At 43.5% G+C, this 16,094-nt stretch overlaps 2 protein-coding genes across 3 annotated transcripts; one reads left to right on the top strand and one right to left on the bottom strand.

The window, feature by feature from the left end:
• The first annotated feature begins 603 nt into the window (after positions 1-603).
• Positions 604-15,826, top strand: LOC147905585 (pentatricopeptide repeat-containing protein At5g27110-like). 2 transcript variants are annotated; one of them, XM_087373530.1, is made up of 4 exons: positions 604-4,120; positions 4,271-4,339; positions 4,446-4,528; positions 15,755-15,826. In XM_087373530.1, exon 1 carries the CDS (start codon positions 1,054-1,056, stop codon positions 3,898-3,900), a length of 2,847 nt encoding a protein of 948 aa, XP_087229656.1. In that variant the 5' UTR covers positions 604-1,053; the 3' UTR covers positions 3,901-4,120; positions 4,271-4,339; positions 4,446-4,528; positions 15,755-15,826. The 2 variants fall into 2 exon arrangements, with proteins under 2 accessions (XP_087229656.1, XP_087229665.1); XM_087373539.1 differs by lacking the exon at positions 15,755-15,826 and adding an exon at positions 4,627-4,714.
• Positions 10,685-13,024, bottom strand: LOC147905586 (uncharacterized). Its single transcript, XM_087398696.1, has 4 exons — positions 12,099-13,024; positions 11,645-11,987; positions 11,320-11,481; positions 10,685-11,164 (listed from the first exon to the last, which is right to left on the bottom strand). The coding sequence occupies exons 1-4, from the start codon at positions 12,998-13,000 to the stop codon at positions 10,685-10,687; spliced, it is 1,887 nt and encodes a 628-aa protein (XP_087254822.1). The 5' UTR covers positions 13,001-13,024.
• Positions 15,827-16,094: the final 268 nt, after the last annotated feature.

Here is a 16,094-nt window from a genome sequence, read left to right as displayed (position 1 = left end):
GTAAGACTTATCCTCGGGGCTAATATTCTTGGCACTATCTTAGCACCCTAGGAAGGGCCCATTCCCTCGGATTATAACTCTTTGGGAAAGAAAGCACGCCGCCTCCCTGCCCATTCTATGTGTGGTTATAATAATTATATATGCTATATTATAATATAGATATTTTCAATTACTCGTCCATTCAAAATTTCTTGTTTTCAATCAGAATTCTTACAACATTCTTCTCGTTTAATGCATGTTATCGATGCGAGGGAGCAATGAAATCCAAGATGGATGTAAGGTTGAAGGATGACTACACCTTTATTCATACGGTCCTAGTCCATGCGACAATATTGTATAAATTGCAACGAGGAAGAGTTATTGTCTTGCCTTATTCATATATTTGTTGGACTTAAGCTTCCAAAATATGGACATCACAAAATCCCTAACATTTGGAGGGAGTATGGAGTCCTAACGGACTGTGTGTCAAGTCTCATGTCCACCATATTTACTCATTCGCTTTAAAATTGATAAAATAGTAGGAATCATGATGGAAAGGCAGCCTGGGGTAAATCTAGTTATCATTAAAATGTTTTCCCCCCTATGTCTCGCTCATAGACAAAAGTCAAGACCATAAGCCACTTCGGTGAAGTTGCAAGAAATGTCCGAAAGACACGCTATGAATTGAAAGGAAATAGCCACAGAGATGGAGAGGCACAGCAGCAGACCCTCTTAAGGTGCAGGGTCTTCCAGGATAGAAGGCTTACTAACGTGAGTTATGATCTCTTTGCTTCAAGAGAAGATTTCTTGCCAGATTATGTTTTGAGAGCATTTCTAGTGTGTGCTCTCATAGTGCTACAGATCCAACTTTGTAGGCTGGGCACTGCGCATCGATGCTTCGTCGAGTTGGCATTGGGTGAAATGAAAGTGGGTCACATTACGATGACTGCTTTGGAGTACCAGGCATGAGGATCTGAACACCTGGACTAAAAAATGGCTGCTTGTTGAAGCGGGTTTGCCTGGGTACTGAGTTGGGTGTCAGCACATTTTGCGAAGATGGTGTTCTGATTTTGTATGCGAGCTTTTGGACCTCTTTATGACATGAGCAAATCATGTACATACCAACGGCTGGACGAGGCTCTTCAAGCTGTGGAACTTATGTTCCAGCGAGGGATACCTATAACAAGAGATATCATTTATTGCCTTTTGCAAGGATGCACTAAAAAGAAGGACCTGGCGGCTAGCCTACGGGTCCATTCTCTTATGATTGGCACGGGATTGGATTCGATTGCAGTTTTGGGAGACCACCTTATCCGCCTGTTTGCATCATGCGGACGTTTGCACGAAGCAAACCAGGTATTTTTAAAGATTTCAAAACCAACCATATATACATGGAATGCGATTATTTCAGCGCATGCCAAGCTTGGAGGAAGTGAGAGGGCACTTGAATTATACCACAAATTACAGGAGGAGAGCATAAAACCAGACATAGTCACATTTCTGTCCATTTTGAAAGCATGTGCGAGCATAGGAGCCATAGGGCAGGGCCGGTTGATACATGACCACATTATCAGAACTGGACTCGATTTGGATGTGGTTGTTGGGAATACCCTTGTTGATATGTATGCGAAATGTGGGAATTTAGAAGAGGCGCACAAAGTTTTCAACAAATTGCCAAAACGGAGTTTGGTTTCATGGGGTGCAATTATATCTGGATGTGCCAAGCTAGGGCAAGGTCTGTCTGCCATTGAACTTTATAAGAAAATGCAACAGGAAGGCATACAGCCGGACAAAGTAACATTTCTGGGCATCTTGAAAGCATGTGGCAACATAGGAGTTATGGAACAGATCAGGTTAATACATGACCAGATCATAAGCACTGGCCTTGATGCAGATGTAGTCATTGGAAATATTATAGTTAATGTGTATGCCGAGAATGGTAAGCTGCAGGAGTCCCGCAGAGTGTTTGACAAATTGTCAGAGCGGACCATGGTGTCCTGGGGTGCAATGATGGCTGGATATGCCCAGCACGGGCATGGTCTTTCTGCTCTTGGTCTTTTTCAGAAACTACAAGAGGGGGGGAAGGAGCCAGACAAAGCTATATTTTTGTGCATCTTAAAAGCTTGTGGCAGCATAAGAGCCATAGAACAGGGCAGGCTGATAAATGACCAGATTATCAAGTCTGAATTCAATTCAGATACTGCTATTGGAAATGCTCTTGTTGACATGTATGCAAAGTGTGGGAGCCTGGATGAGGCATTTAAAGTGTTTGATGAATTATCAGAACGAGATGTTGTCTCGTGGGGTGCAATAATTGCAGGATACACCATGCATGGGGATGGTGGTCTTGCGCTTGAACTTTTTGAGAGAATGCAACAAGAGGGCACAACACCAAGCGAGGTAACATTTTCGTGTGCGTTGAAAGCATGCACCACGATTGGAGCCATATGGCAGGGCAGGTTGATACATGATAAGGTCAGTAGAAATGGATTTGCTTCACATTCTGTCATTGGGAACACGCTGATTGACATGTATGCCAAATGTGGGAGCCTGGAAGAAGCGCACAGAGTATTTGAGAAACTGCCCAATCGAAATAGGGTTTCATGGGGTTCAATTATTGCAGGGTATGTCCAGCAAGGAGATGGCATATGTGCCCTTGGGCTGTTCCAGAAAATGCAAGCTGAGGGAATGGTGCCTAGCAAAGAGACTTTCTCGTGCATCTTGAAAGCTTGTAGCAGCATAGGAGCAATATGCCAGGGCAGATTGGTACATGAACAGATTGTCAGTCTCGGACTTGAGCTGGATGTAGTCATTGGGAGCTGTATTGTTGATCTGTATGCAAAATGTAAGTGCCTGGAGGAGGCACGGGATGTGTTCGATGAATTGCCTAATCGGGATGTGGTTTTATGGGCTTCAATGATTGCAAGCTATGCACAGCAGGGGCTTGGTGTTGCTGCTCTTGAGCTCTATGTGAGGATGCAAGATGATGGTATGAACCCAGACAAAGTCACATTTTTGTGCATTTTGAAAGCTTGTGGGAGCATAGGAGTCATCAAGCAGGGTTGGCTCATACATGATCAGATCATCAGAAGTGGATTTGAAACTGACATGAACGTTGGAAATGCTATTATTGACATGTATGCCAAATGCGGTGACCTTGATAGTGCACGCAAAGTGTTTGATGTATTGCCATTTCAAAATGTGGTATCGTGGGGTGCAATTATTTCTGGATATGCTCAGTTTGGCAACTTCAAGCTGGCCCGTCAATGTTTGGATGACATGCAAAACCTAGGACTGAAGCCAGATGATGTGATATTCACCAGTATTCTTGCATCTTGTAGCCATGCTGGCCAACTGGAGGAAGGACGGTGGTTTTTTAATTGTATGAGGAAAGTCCATGGCATAGCTCCTAATGTGGAGCATTATAGCTGCATGATTGATCTTCTTGGCCGTAACGGATGTTTGAGTGAGGCTTTAGATTACCTTCAGAGTATGCCAGGTTTTCCAGATTTTATTGTGTGGATGTCTCTGCTATCCAGCTGCCAGACATATGGCAATGTTGAGCTTGCAAGACGATGCTTCAATGAAGTCCTTCAGTTGGATTCAGTTGATGCTTCTGGGTATGTGCTCATGTCCAACATTTATGCAGATTCTCAAATCTGGGAGGAAATTCAAAAAATTCAAGAGCTTAGAAATAGTGCAGGTGCATGGAAGAAACCTGGGATGGCCTGGATTGAGGTTGACAACAATGTGCATGAGTTCATTGTTGGAGGCAACAGCCACGCACAGATTTATGAGATCTGTTTTAAGCTGAAGAGTTTGAATAAGCTATTGAAAAAGGTAGGGTATTGGCCACGGTTGGACTCTGTGATCAAGCCAATGTCAGATGAGTACATCGAACATGCAGTGTGGGGATTATGATGAGTTACAGTAAGCTTTTGGACCACGAGCAGATCCAAAAATACCATATGTATAGCACAGATGTCCTTTACTTCTTCTATGGTACAATATGACAATCATTACGTTGGCAAGTGTTAGATTGTCATTAAAAAAATCCCTTCGGTGGAGGGGAAGTGTGGAGAGTATTGATAGGTGCATGAGAGTTGCGGGGAGTGGCATGGGCATGTTACTTGCTTACGAGGTATATATTCTGCTACCATGCCATTGCTGCATATTTGAATATTTTGTCTGCTATATACTTCTGCATGGATTCAAGCATCTGCTGCTACTTGAATGCGGAGTCTAATTGTTTATTACTTACTATGTTTTATAATGTACACTTCATGATCAGCTGTGTGGTGGGCAAATTTTTCCAATCACTCAACAGAGGAGGTCCTCTGCAGACACAAAGGCCTTGTAGGTGAGGTATTGAAAGCATCTATCAATTCTGTTGTGATATAGCATAGCAGCATCGTAATTTGAACTCAAGGCTCACGTTCTGCTTCTTTCAAATCCTTCGCTGTCAGCCTCTTCTACCTGTTCTGGCCGCACGAATTGAATTATTTGAGGGTTTCCTATCACCACAGAGAGGTCCTAGAGGCCTTTGCAGGTCAGTCATCAGAATCTTTAATCAGTTGTGTTCATACACTATTGTAGATTGTACGGTGGCTCCCTCTAGTAGTTTATTTTGAACTCTTTTGCTGTCAGGCTCTGTATTTTTGACGGATCCGGTGTTTTCAAGTTAAAACTATGCTTGGGGTTACTTTTGACATACATAGTGGTGTGAAGTTTGCTATACACTGGCAAATGTTATCTGCATGTCATCCTTTGTTGATGGCATTCCACAGCATTTGCAAGTCCTGAAGAATTTTTGTAATCTGAGAGATTTGAAGCAGTTAGGTAAAACCAAGGTTAAGATCATCAATGTTTACCAGGTTTTGTACAACATGGAGAGCACGAATTATAGTCTTGTCCCAACTATATGTGAGAAGTGCAGCAGAAATGAACAGAAGAGAGAGAGAGAGAGATAGCATGCCTCACACACCCACACTGAGAAGGAGAGAAAGGAGAGAGAGGCACAGGAGAACTGCAAGTGATCTCTGAAGAAAACCCTTGGCGAAAACCACGGAAACAACGGGTTGCTTGAGAGCTCGGAACACACAGCTCAACAACCAAGTGAATGGAGCACTAGGGAGTGGATGAACTGCTCCACTACCCTGCTCCTCAGATGCACAAGAGGGCTGGCTCTGCTCCTCTGCCAGGCCCTCCAAGAGATGATGATCTGCTCCACAAGATGCACTACTGGAAGAACTGCTCCAGCTCAGAACATGATGCAAAGAGGGCTGAGGGGGGCCCTATATATAGCCCCCCAGCCCCTCCCTAATCGGGTACAGCAGGCTGGACGACCAGCCTGCATAGAGGCCGACCCACCTGCCTGGAACCAGCCGATTGGAGGCCTCTAGGGGGCCGACCCCCAGGTTTATAACTAGGGCTGCACAAGGCCCTTGTATGAGCTGCAGCCCTCCCAGAAAGGGCCGACTGCCACGTCCCTAGAGGGCCCCCTGCCGTCCCCCATGGCTGACCAGCTCATCAGGGAGCGGACTCCCTAGGCGCCTCAGAAGGGGCTGCCATGCGGCAGCACAGCATGCCTCAAGAAGGCCCTGAACAGCCCCGCACTTGGGCAGCAACCCCTCCAGCATTGGGTGTCTTGCCAACCCTACTCTACCTAAGCCTCACAAGAGGGGTGGGGGCACATCCACATCGGTCCTCACTCATCTACCCTAGCCTCACTCACTGGGCGGGCACACCCACAAACAAGGCCCTCTCTCTAGGTGACATCAGGAGAAGTGGACCTCTGACACCCCCTCTCAGCTCCTGGATGGAATAGAAACGTCAGGGAGCTGGGTGTGCTGCTGGAACAACTAGAGGAATCCATCGTGTGATGATCCACCGCTGAAGACCGCCACATGTATTGTCGAAGAAGTCCCCTCGTGGCTCGAACCGCCTCAGCACGATCACTGGAAACCTGGAACAGTTGCTTCCAGGCCACAGGTGCTAGGTATACTCCTCTGGTCTGTTGGTATTGCAATAATTCTTTCTATCTTAAATGGTGCGTTGCCCTACCAGCTAGATTTAGATTTAGATGCTCGTTTGGGAGAGACTAAAACGAAATCGTTTAGACTTCACAAGCAGTTGGAGCTTGAACGAAGAGATTTGGACTACCTTTTGATTAGCCTTCTCCTTCAGTGCTAGCCTTCGTCATGGCTGAGTTTGCCCTTCACCTCCGGAGTGCCGACAGAAACTCAGTACGAAGACTTTGTATAAATGGATGCTCAAGTATGTGTGGGTGTGTGGATTTGTATGTGTGAGAGCATACTTTTATACTATGGTCTACACCCACTGTTGGGCGCTGATGACGTCAGTGGGGATGTCATAGTAGCTAGTCCCTGCTATGCATGATGGAGTTTATGGTTCTCAATCTTATGAGTGACTCTCATGAGATTGAAACTGCACTATGTTCCTGGATTCATCTAGGTATATGGTACTGATACACTGGGTCAAATGGTACAACAATCCAACTGCTGGTACTCGTACATGACTCCAACAGACCCTCCACACAGATGTCTCATTCCAAATAATCACCTATCTAGACTGAGTCAAACAACTAGGCTGGACTCATGTGGGCTGCCAGAGATAGACTAGGAGGGCCCTCTTTTCCCAAGGCAATATACTAGAGCCAAATCACCAAAAAGAGCTGAACGCCTGCGAAAAGCCAGAACAGCCTCATGATGCACCATAAAGTCTTAAAAATGTCCAGGTGTCTTTTGCAATAGAGTCAAGCTGCTCCAAAGATCTCCAAACTGTCTGCAGACTCAAAATTGAAGGAAGTCTACATACCAGAAAGCACCTGCAAGAAGTTGACGATCCACCCAGCAAGGGGCCAAGTCCAATAACTAAAACCAGCCACCCACTAAGGGTCAGACCAGGAGAAAAAAATGTAGATGTAATGGAAGTGAAAATGCCCAATCATAATTTGAATTCTCGCCTGCAATTGCAACAAAATACACTGCCATCAGGCAAGCTACCATACCTTTGATATCATAATAAGGGCCAGAGAGTAACATTTGAAACGTATGACTTTCCTGTGTCACTCTGATTCACTGCTGCATGATAATTACCGCTTCTTTCTCCCTTGTTTGCTGAAAATCGATTCATGAATCCCCTGTAGTCACGCCGATTTGGTGATGCAAGACAAACTTTTCACAATCTGCAGATTTCTCCTTCGATTCCTACTTAAAACTTGGACAAACTCTCTTCTAGACTTTCGAAAGATTTTTAAAACCTCACGCTCAAACTAATCCTCAACACCTCACCGAGTGCTCTCTTCAAAGTCTCTCAAGTCCACTATTACCAACCGCTCTGATACCATATGTTGGAATTTGGAGCATACAACGTATGTTACCACTGAGAATTTGAACTTAAAGTATGCAATTCTCTCAGCTCGAAACAATCACTATAAAATATCACAAGAAACAAAAAGAATCAGGGATATTTGACACTGTATTGTCATGGACTAAAGACCCTAGACCAACAGCCGCACCCCTACTTTAGATTTGTAGTCTTTACAAAAGACTCAGAAGACTCAAAGTCTCAGCTACCGACCCTATCAAGCAGTTGGACGGTGTACTACGTGATAAAGTGAATGAATTCACACACACACACACACACACACGCATACATACCTTCATTATAGTACCAAAACAATTTAGTATCACACTAAGAGGGCCGACTCTAATGGAAGAGTCCAACAAATACAGAGAGGAGGAACAATCATCTAAGCACTGGACAAAGAGAGTGAGCTAGAAGCGCAGAACCCATATATCATTGATGCGTCAGACCACCTCAGAGATTTGCTTCATTGGTTGGTTGTCCACGTTGGAGCCACATGGTAGCGCCATGTACCAAAGATTAGTTGCTCATGCACTAGAGAACCGATAATTGCCACATGAATCCACCACATGCTGGGATCTTGTCAATACTTCACGAGCCTCATATTTCGTTCAATCACAAGCATTACTCTCTCAAACACCAATCACAAGTTACCATAAAAATATGTGTTGTATACCAAAGGTTTCCACTAGCCCTCCATGAGGTTTTTGCCAACAATGATGAAGAAGAGATGTACTAGGGAGAAGACTGGCTTACTCTCTCTCCTACAAACTGCTGACTGAAGTAGAGATATAATTGAGAGAAGGAATTATAGGAATCCCCATGGGCACTAATTGTGCCGTCTTTTTAGCAAACTTTTATCTTTTCACTTATGAATTTGAGTTTATGCAATGTCTTATTTCTATCAATACTTGCCCTATCATTTTACGTAAGCTTAGCCAAGTTAGGTGTTTTATAGATGATTTATTTCTAAGCCAAGTTAGGTGTTTTATAAATGATTTATTTGTACGAGATGTTCCTAACTTTCAAGACTTTATGTACAAAGACGCTAGTGCTTTTGGAAAAGGAATCTATCTCGTGACTCTTGTGAACTGAACTGCACTTCAAGAGGGGATTCTTGTGTTTTCTTAGATCTTAGAATTTCTCAATCTACCATAGGATTAGAGGTTGATATATACGATAAACGTGAACAACCTGAATATAGTGGTTTACACATTATAAAAATGCCTCACATTGACTCAAACATTTTTGATTTGGCAAAATATGGAGTCATTTCTTCCCAATTCCATAGATTTTCCCGCCTTTGTACAACTAAGGAGTCTTTTATCACTCAATGTAGTAATTTGATCACTTAACTATTACACAAGAGGTATAATCCAAGGAAAATAATGAAAAAAGTACGCACAATCTTAGATATGAAGTCTTTTATCTATGGTGTATCGGCCTTAGGTATGTTTAGAATGATTGAACATAAGCTGAAAACAAAAAGCGGGGAGCTGAATAGCCCATTTTTCTTTTAGTTTCAAAAGAGAGTTTGTTTGAGTATGCGTGTGCTTTCTAAGTTAGAAATGTATTTTTGCCTCTTTATAGGAAACGATACATAAGTGTAAAGGACTATTTAGCTTTTTATGTTTTAAATAAGAGTGAGAGTGAGAGTGAGAGTGAGCGTGAGAGAGAGAGAGAGAGCGATATTCCAGTTTTTTGGAAGATTTTGTTTCTTGACTTGCTTGTTTATTTTTGCTTAGTCACTTGCTTCCTTTCTTCTTTTTTTCTTGTTTTCTTTCTCTTTTGTTTATTTGACGTATTTTAGTAAGCACTGGGTTTGCCCAAGAGACTCCGCGGGTCTTTAGAAACCCAATATAGTTGTGTATGCTTGGGCACTGATGACGACATAAGTGTTGCTTTGCTTGCTAAGTATGTCTTCCTTTTGTTTTTCATAAAAGTTTTTGTTTACCTCTTTTTTCTTCTCTTTCATATTCTCTTTTATTTTCTGTGTAGATTTTTGATCTTTAGAACAACAATATGATTGGACTTATTCTAGTCTTACAAAGGTATATATAATTGAGTCATAAACCTACGTGGAAGTGGTGGGGTGAGTGTAAGAATTGAGGAGGAATATAGGGGGCCTCCGAAGCGGAAAAATATGTCTTTCTGGTTTCCCAAAGGGCTGAGTACAACTAAATGAATGGAGAAATAAGTACTGTATGGAAGCAAAAGAATGGAGAAAGTATTGTATGGAGGAAACTGATCCCTCACGTAGAAGACTGTGAGCTGATGGAGAAAAGGGGCTGTGATGAAGCCGCCCTATTGCTGTTGTCAGGCATTGATGCATGGACTTGACTATAGAGCTGTAGGTGGGAGCTGATCTGCTGCTGCCCTGTCCCAGCCTGATCTGCAATGATCTGTTGTTGCTAGCTGAGGGGAGAACTGCCCAACTCCAGCCTCTGATGTGGATGGAATGAGAGCCCCCAAGGGCTGCCTTTATAGGCCCCCAAGGGTTCTGAAACACACCAGACCAGGCTAGGAACCGTCCGGAGCCCCTGTCTATCCCGACCCAGCGTCAGGTTTGTCTGTCAACTGACCCTGCCACGTGGCGGTTGTCTGGCACTGCACCTGATATTGCCATGTGGCACTGTCACGGCAGTCGCAGGTTGCCAGGCGCTGTGGATGCCCATGACATCCCCTTCTGCTGAGATTAGAAGTAGTGTAGGTGAAAAGCCTCTTTATATGCTGAAGGGAGGTGGGGAATAATCTGCAGAAAAAGTTGTCTTCGACCCATGATGCCTCGTGGGAGCCCCTATTCTTTTTTTTTTGGGCAAATAAGAGTCTGATTATATTATGATCATAAGCTTTGTGCACATAAGTTCCATATGTACAAAAGACCCCTCTCTAGAGAGCAATAACTAGCATAGTTGTAAGACACGTTAAGACACGACACGTTAGACACGCTTTAGACACGAGTGTCTAAAGTGTCTTAAAGATAAGACACGTAAGACACGTTTTCCAGTTATAAGAATATTAAATAAATATTAAATTTAAAAATATAAGTATGTATAAGTACAACTTGGTAGCAATGTAGCATGCTGCATGACTAGCTGCTAGTTTTAAGTTTTAACATTTTAGAAGTACAATGTAGTTAAGAGTCAATCATCATAGTCTTCAATAAAGTTTAAACATATGTCATAAATAACTCGGCCAATGCCACATGAAATTTGAATGAAATCTGAATCCTCATACATATAACTGAATGGAAAACTTTTGAATCTCAAGACTCATCCTAGTCTGAATCTGAGTCAAGAGTCAAGTCTCTCAAGACTCATCCTAGTCTGGACTCTGAATCTGCTAGGTCAGTGCCACTGCTGGATCCAAAGTCACCATCAGTGATAGTGTTACCCTCACTATCATACTGTGGCTCCTCGGGCACCTCATCCTCCTCCTCCTCCTCCTCATCCTCCCCCTCCTCCTCGTCCAAGGCAGACCGCATAGGAGTATCTGACGAGGTACTGGCCATAGCCACGGCTCTCCCATGGCCACGTCGGATGGCACAACCACGACCTCGTGCTCCTCTTCCACCACTCCTGCCTCTGACTCTGCCTCTGCCTCTGCCCCTGCCCTCTGATGTGTCCCTCTGTGCTGGAATAGCAATGGCTGATGCTGCTGATCTACGACGTGAACGAGTGACTCGTCTATCTATGGTCTCTAGCTCTCTATGTAGCTGTGCATATATCTCCTCCTCATCAGCTTCAACTCTAGCATAAGTAGGCAACTCGGTTATGTCAATGGTTGTAGGATCCACCTGCAACAACATTTAGAAGCAATGAAGCATATGTTATTATGTTCAATGTTCATTGTTATGATTTCAATTTCCTAGATATATTTAAAATCGAAATCATAGATGATAGAACTGTGAACATGTTACAATAGACTCAAGCTAGTAGCTACCAATGTTACCTGCATTGGACCTGCCAAGTTTTTAAGCTTTCTTATAAGCCTCAAGTTTGCACGGCAGTATACTAAGCGCTCGAGTTGCCTTGTGCTTAACTTGTTCCTTATTTTCGTATGGATCAAAGAGTAGGAGCTCCAGTTCCTCTCGCATGCTCCTGCTGCACATTCCTTTTGCCATTTGGTTCCAAATCCCGATTGGCATTTAGTATTTACAAATCGAGATTAAAGGAGTGAGAATCAAGATCACTCATCATCTACATTTACAGTTTAAACTTTACCTAACCAGGAATAGCAAATGCCAAACTTCAAAGATATATGTCTCAGCTCTCACCTGAGATAAAATCCGGAGAGCCAACTTCCGCACTCGAGGAGTGGAGTAGCCATATGTCTCCCACCACTCAATTGGCTTCACACAAATCTCTTTCCTTCTAGACGTGGGTCTAGAGAAGGAAGCACCCACACTATTCTGATACTGAGAAAGCTCCAAGTCCAGCTCCAATTGCTCATCCTCTGAAAAAACCCTCCCTATGTAGGCATCTCTATCCGCCAATAACTCTGGCTTATTGAATAAATCAGCTGACTTAAACAGTGGATGCAAAAGTGTTGCAAGTCCATGGATGGGCCTACACATGAACTGCCATCTCGTATCCACTAGAGACCTTATTTCTTCCAATCTACATATCAACATAATTTGTAAATTATAATAAACACTTGTCACTGATAATGGATTTATGATAAGTGATGATTCATTACTTATTAATATAATGGACATAGACCAACCTTACCTCTCAGGTGCGAGGGAGCTACATGTACTCAGCGAAACACGCAACTGCTCCATGAAATGATGGACCAAGCCAAGAGTACTTCCCTCCATATCAGTCACCCGCAAGACAGCGAATAAAGGATGGAGAGCTTTCACTATGGACTCCATGTCAGTCCAAAGTGAGTGATCCAAGCACATCCTCTGTACCGTCATGCTCTCTGCCCTGGTAGAGTCAGGCCACTCTAACCACATCCGAGACACCACTGTCTGTCGAAGAGCTGCATGCACTGCAAGAAGGCGCTCCAAAACAATGTGCATGTATGCAAAGCGTGTCTTCGATGGCCGGACAATTTCCAAGTTGCTATGCTCCCTGAATATGGCCAAGGCCTTGGGCTTCTTCTTAAAGAAGGCTGCAATGGTACTAGCAGTCTGCATCACACTAGCAATCCAAGGGAGCCGACCGATGTCCTCCATGAGAAGGTCTAGGCAATGTGAAGCACAAGGAGTCCATACAATGGAAGGAAACTCTGCCTCCACAAGCTCTCCCATCCTCACACAATTACTTGCATTGTCTGTAACAACTTGGACCACATTCTCAGGCCCTATCTCAATGATAGCTGCTCGGATATGCTGAAAAATGACTTCACCTGTAGTGCTAGCACCTCCTCGACCTGTATCAACAGCTTTCAAAAAGTACGTACCAAGGCATGAGGATACCAATATATTAATGATGCCCCTCCTCCTAACATCACTCCAACCATCAGACAGAATGCTGCAACCAAATTTCTTCCATCCCTCCTTGATAGGATCAAGAGCTTTGTTAATTCTGCCTATCTCCTCCTCCAACACAGATGTCCTCATCGCACCATATGTCACACCTGTCCATGTATCTGTAGCTCCCACAGCTGCCACTGCCTTGATCATCCTCTTCCACTGTGGTGTTTGTAGGACATTGAAAGCAAAATTGCATTCAATCACAGTCCTCCCAATTTCAATATCTGCCAAATGCTGCCGCTCTTTTTGCCAAGACTGTGTGGACAATGCACCTGATAAAGTCCCCTGGTGCTTTTTCGAAGTAGCCATAGTGGTGGATGGTTGTGAGGATGTAGCAAAAGCAATGCCCTCTTTCCTGGCCCTCTTCTTTGCATGAGAGGAACCAATAGCACTAGAGTCACTATCCATAGCATCATCAAGGTTGATAGTGTGAGACTCAGGCCCCAACAAATCCTCATCTTGCAAGGCAGCAGGCATGGTACTAGGTCCACCACAAAGTTTTGGATGATCTCTGATAACTTTCTGCGCAATCTCAAAAGGAACAGAAGTACATCCACCAATTCCCCTACCACCAAGTCCAGACACATGGAGAATAAGACGTGTCGCTGAGCTCACAAAAGGCTCACCACAATAATTGCATTTCCACTCTTTGTTTCCTGACCCCGTTGCCACAGCGGGGTTAATCATAGTGGTATGGATCCCCCAAAGTGGATTTGGAGGTTTAGGCATGGTAAATCTCTGCTGCAGCCTGCTATGCTGTAATTCTCTGTTGCTATGCTGTAATTCTCTGCTGCTATGACCTGCGACCTGTCATGTTGGCATGCACACGAGCATAATTCAATATAAATTTTGGGAGAAGTAGAACAAGCAAGTGAACTGCAATCTATAGACTAATTGTGTTGAGAAATGCACATGCCAAGCTTGAAGCAAGCTGCAATAGAAGCTTGAAGGCTCAAGCATTAAGCAGTGACAAGTCTAATGCATAAGGTGCTATCATCTATGCAGCCCTAAGGAGGCCAAATTAATTAGGGCTTTCAGCCCATACTTTGCCCCCTTTAAATTTACTGTTATTCTAGCAGGCTCTTATATGAAACAAACCCAGAAGAGGGCCAACTTTCTTAGGGATTTCAGGATTCAGGAATCAGCCCATAATTGGCCCAATTTTTTGGGAAAGGAGAAAGCAAGATGCAGAGTGGAGCCAGCACTATATAACAAGCTAAAAGAAGGCTGAAGAAAACGATGCAGTGTGTACAATGTGAACCTGAAGGCAGGCTGAGCTCCAGCCTCCAACGTCGATGGTCGTCACCGAAACCAGCAGGTGCAGAAGGTAACGTACAGACCTGAGACTACAGTAAATCCGTACAGTGTACGGCGGATCCGTACAGTGTACGGCGGATCCGTACGATGTACGGCGGATTTGTACGGGGTGTCACGTGTGTACGTCGAGACTCGAGTCCGTACGGTACGTACGTGAAGTTTGTACGGCAAATCGTCAGCGTACGTGAAGTTTGCTGCAGCGGGAGAGGCGAAACAGCGTACGGAACCGGACGGCTTGTACGGCGAAACGAAAATGCAAAGTCTAAGGTTCCATTGTCCAAAACGTAGGGTTTTTTTAATTTTATAAAAAAAATTTGGAGCGTGTCTAAACGTGTCTTAAGGTAAGACACGTGTCTTAAGTGTCTTAAGTGTCTTACCATAAGACACGAGTGTCTTAACAACCATGATATTAACTAGCATGTAAGCAAAATACTTCCTGCTTAGAGGAAAAAGGCCAAAATCTGCTTCCCATAGTGACATGACAGCATCGAGATAACTCCTAGGCAGAAGGGAAAAGTGTACAGTCAGCTTGCAGGTTCATCTTTGATAGAGAATAAGGAAGGTAAGAACTGAGCTTGTAGGTCCATGTTGGAGTTGGTACATCTCCCAACATCTCTGATGTGATCATCCAATTCAACCTGTAATTGAGAGATCTGTTCATTATGTTTCCGTGAAGGAGGTCTACTTTTGTTTGCTATCCTAATCTTATTTTATTGATCATGTCAATGTACGGTATGGTGTTCTGCCTCATTGGTTGAATCAATTCATAGTACAAGACGTTTTCTCGCCATATGGATGGCATTATTGCAAAGGATGTGTTTTTTTGAGAGAAAATCCAGCTATCCTTTGTCGGGCTTCCTTGGCAAAGATCTCCACACAAGAGCACATCGATCCCTCCATATGGTTTTGAGTGGTTATGCCTAATTTCTCTCATGCGCATGTCAATGACAATGAAGGTGTTTAATCCAATCAGTTAAATTTCATCGAGAACTATTAATTCTAGGTTTTGATATAGCATTGAAACATATTGCAATGTGACCGTTGTTGAAAGGCATGTGTAGTTGGACATGAGAAGAGGTAGGTGCAATGTAGAGTGAATTGTTGTTCCACCAATGTTGAAAGTTGCTTTACTTGTGTATGCTAGTAGAAGTACTCGGGGGAGTTCAACGTTTGTGTTGGCTTTATGGGAGTAATGTCGTCATGACGCTTGTACTATCACATGTAGAGTGTAAGTCTTGCTTGTTCTTGCATTTTTGGACAAAAGAATAATGTATTGGTTATTGCTATCTTTTCTTTTTTCCAACATAATGTCTTGTATTATTATACTTTTTTCTTTGTTTAGCACTGCCTTGCAGGGAGTGCTCTTTTGACACTTTTTCAGAAACTGTCCCTCTATTAGTTTTATCACACATTGCTGGCTAGTTTTATTACATGTTGCTGACTCAACTTGTCTATCTGTCAACTTGCTCGTGCTTCTCCTGCCCATTTGTTGCTATTTTCGTTCCTTCGTGTGTTCTTTTGATGCTATGTTGGTCTGCCTTGTGAATTCGTGTTTTGTTGTGGTCATTGTTCTTTGGAGTCGCGTAGATAGATTTCGTTCGCAAACTTTGGGAGCAAGGAGTTCGATTTGAGAAGAGATCTGTTTGCGCTTGTTCTAGCTGTCTCCGAACAAACTCCAAGGTCGCCCTTTCTTCCCGAATTGCTCCATTAGAAGCCTGCAGTTGTAATTCTACCTCGGCTATTGCAAATATTATGAATATGACGGTCAGTGCATGCTTTCTTCAATGCTTCAGCTCTAGATATTCATTTTGCCCTACCAAATGGTTGTGCTTATAGTCTAGGTAAATTAGCATGTCATAGTGCAACAAAACAAAGAAATGCCGTGATCCATACACTCTTAGCTGCTGCAAAGATTTCAAACGATGAA

The sequence above is a fragment of the Dipteris shenzhenensis genome, chromosome 1 (assembly GCF_047967505.1).
Source record: "Dipteris shenzhenensis isolate YYH24624 ecotype China chromosome 1, Dip_SZ_1.0, whole genome shotgun sequence".
NCBI lineage: Eukaryota > Viridiplantae > Streptophyta > Polypodiopsida > Gleicheniales > Dipteridaceae > Dipteris > Dipteris shenzhenensis.
The sequence above is the reverse complement of the archived record's forward strand: the minus strand, read 5'-3'. Positions and strand labels throughout refer to the sequence as shown.

Excerpts from the sequence above, each read along its gene's own strand:
- LOC147905586 (XM_087398696.1), bottom strand. The coding sequence starts at position 13,000 with ATGATCAAGGCAGTGGCAGCTGTGGGAGCTACAGATACATGGACAGGT. Across the intron at positions 11,988-12,098 it reads AGCTCCCTCGCACCTGAGAG|ATTGGAAGAAATAAGGTCTC; the intron begins GTAAGGTTGGTC and ends GTTGATATGTAG. Across the intron at positions 11,165-11,319 it reads ACTTGGCAGGTCCAATGCAG|GTGGATCCTACAACCATTGA; the intron begins GTAACATTGGTA and ends ATGTTGTTGCAG.
- LOC147905585 (XM_087373530.1), top strand. The coding sequence starts at position 1,054 with ATGCGAGCTTTTGGACCTCTTTATGACATGAGCAAATCATGTACATAC.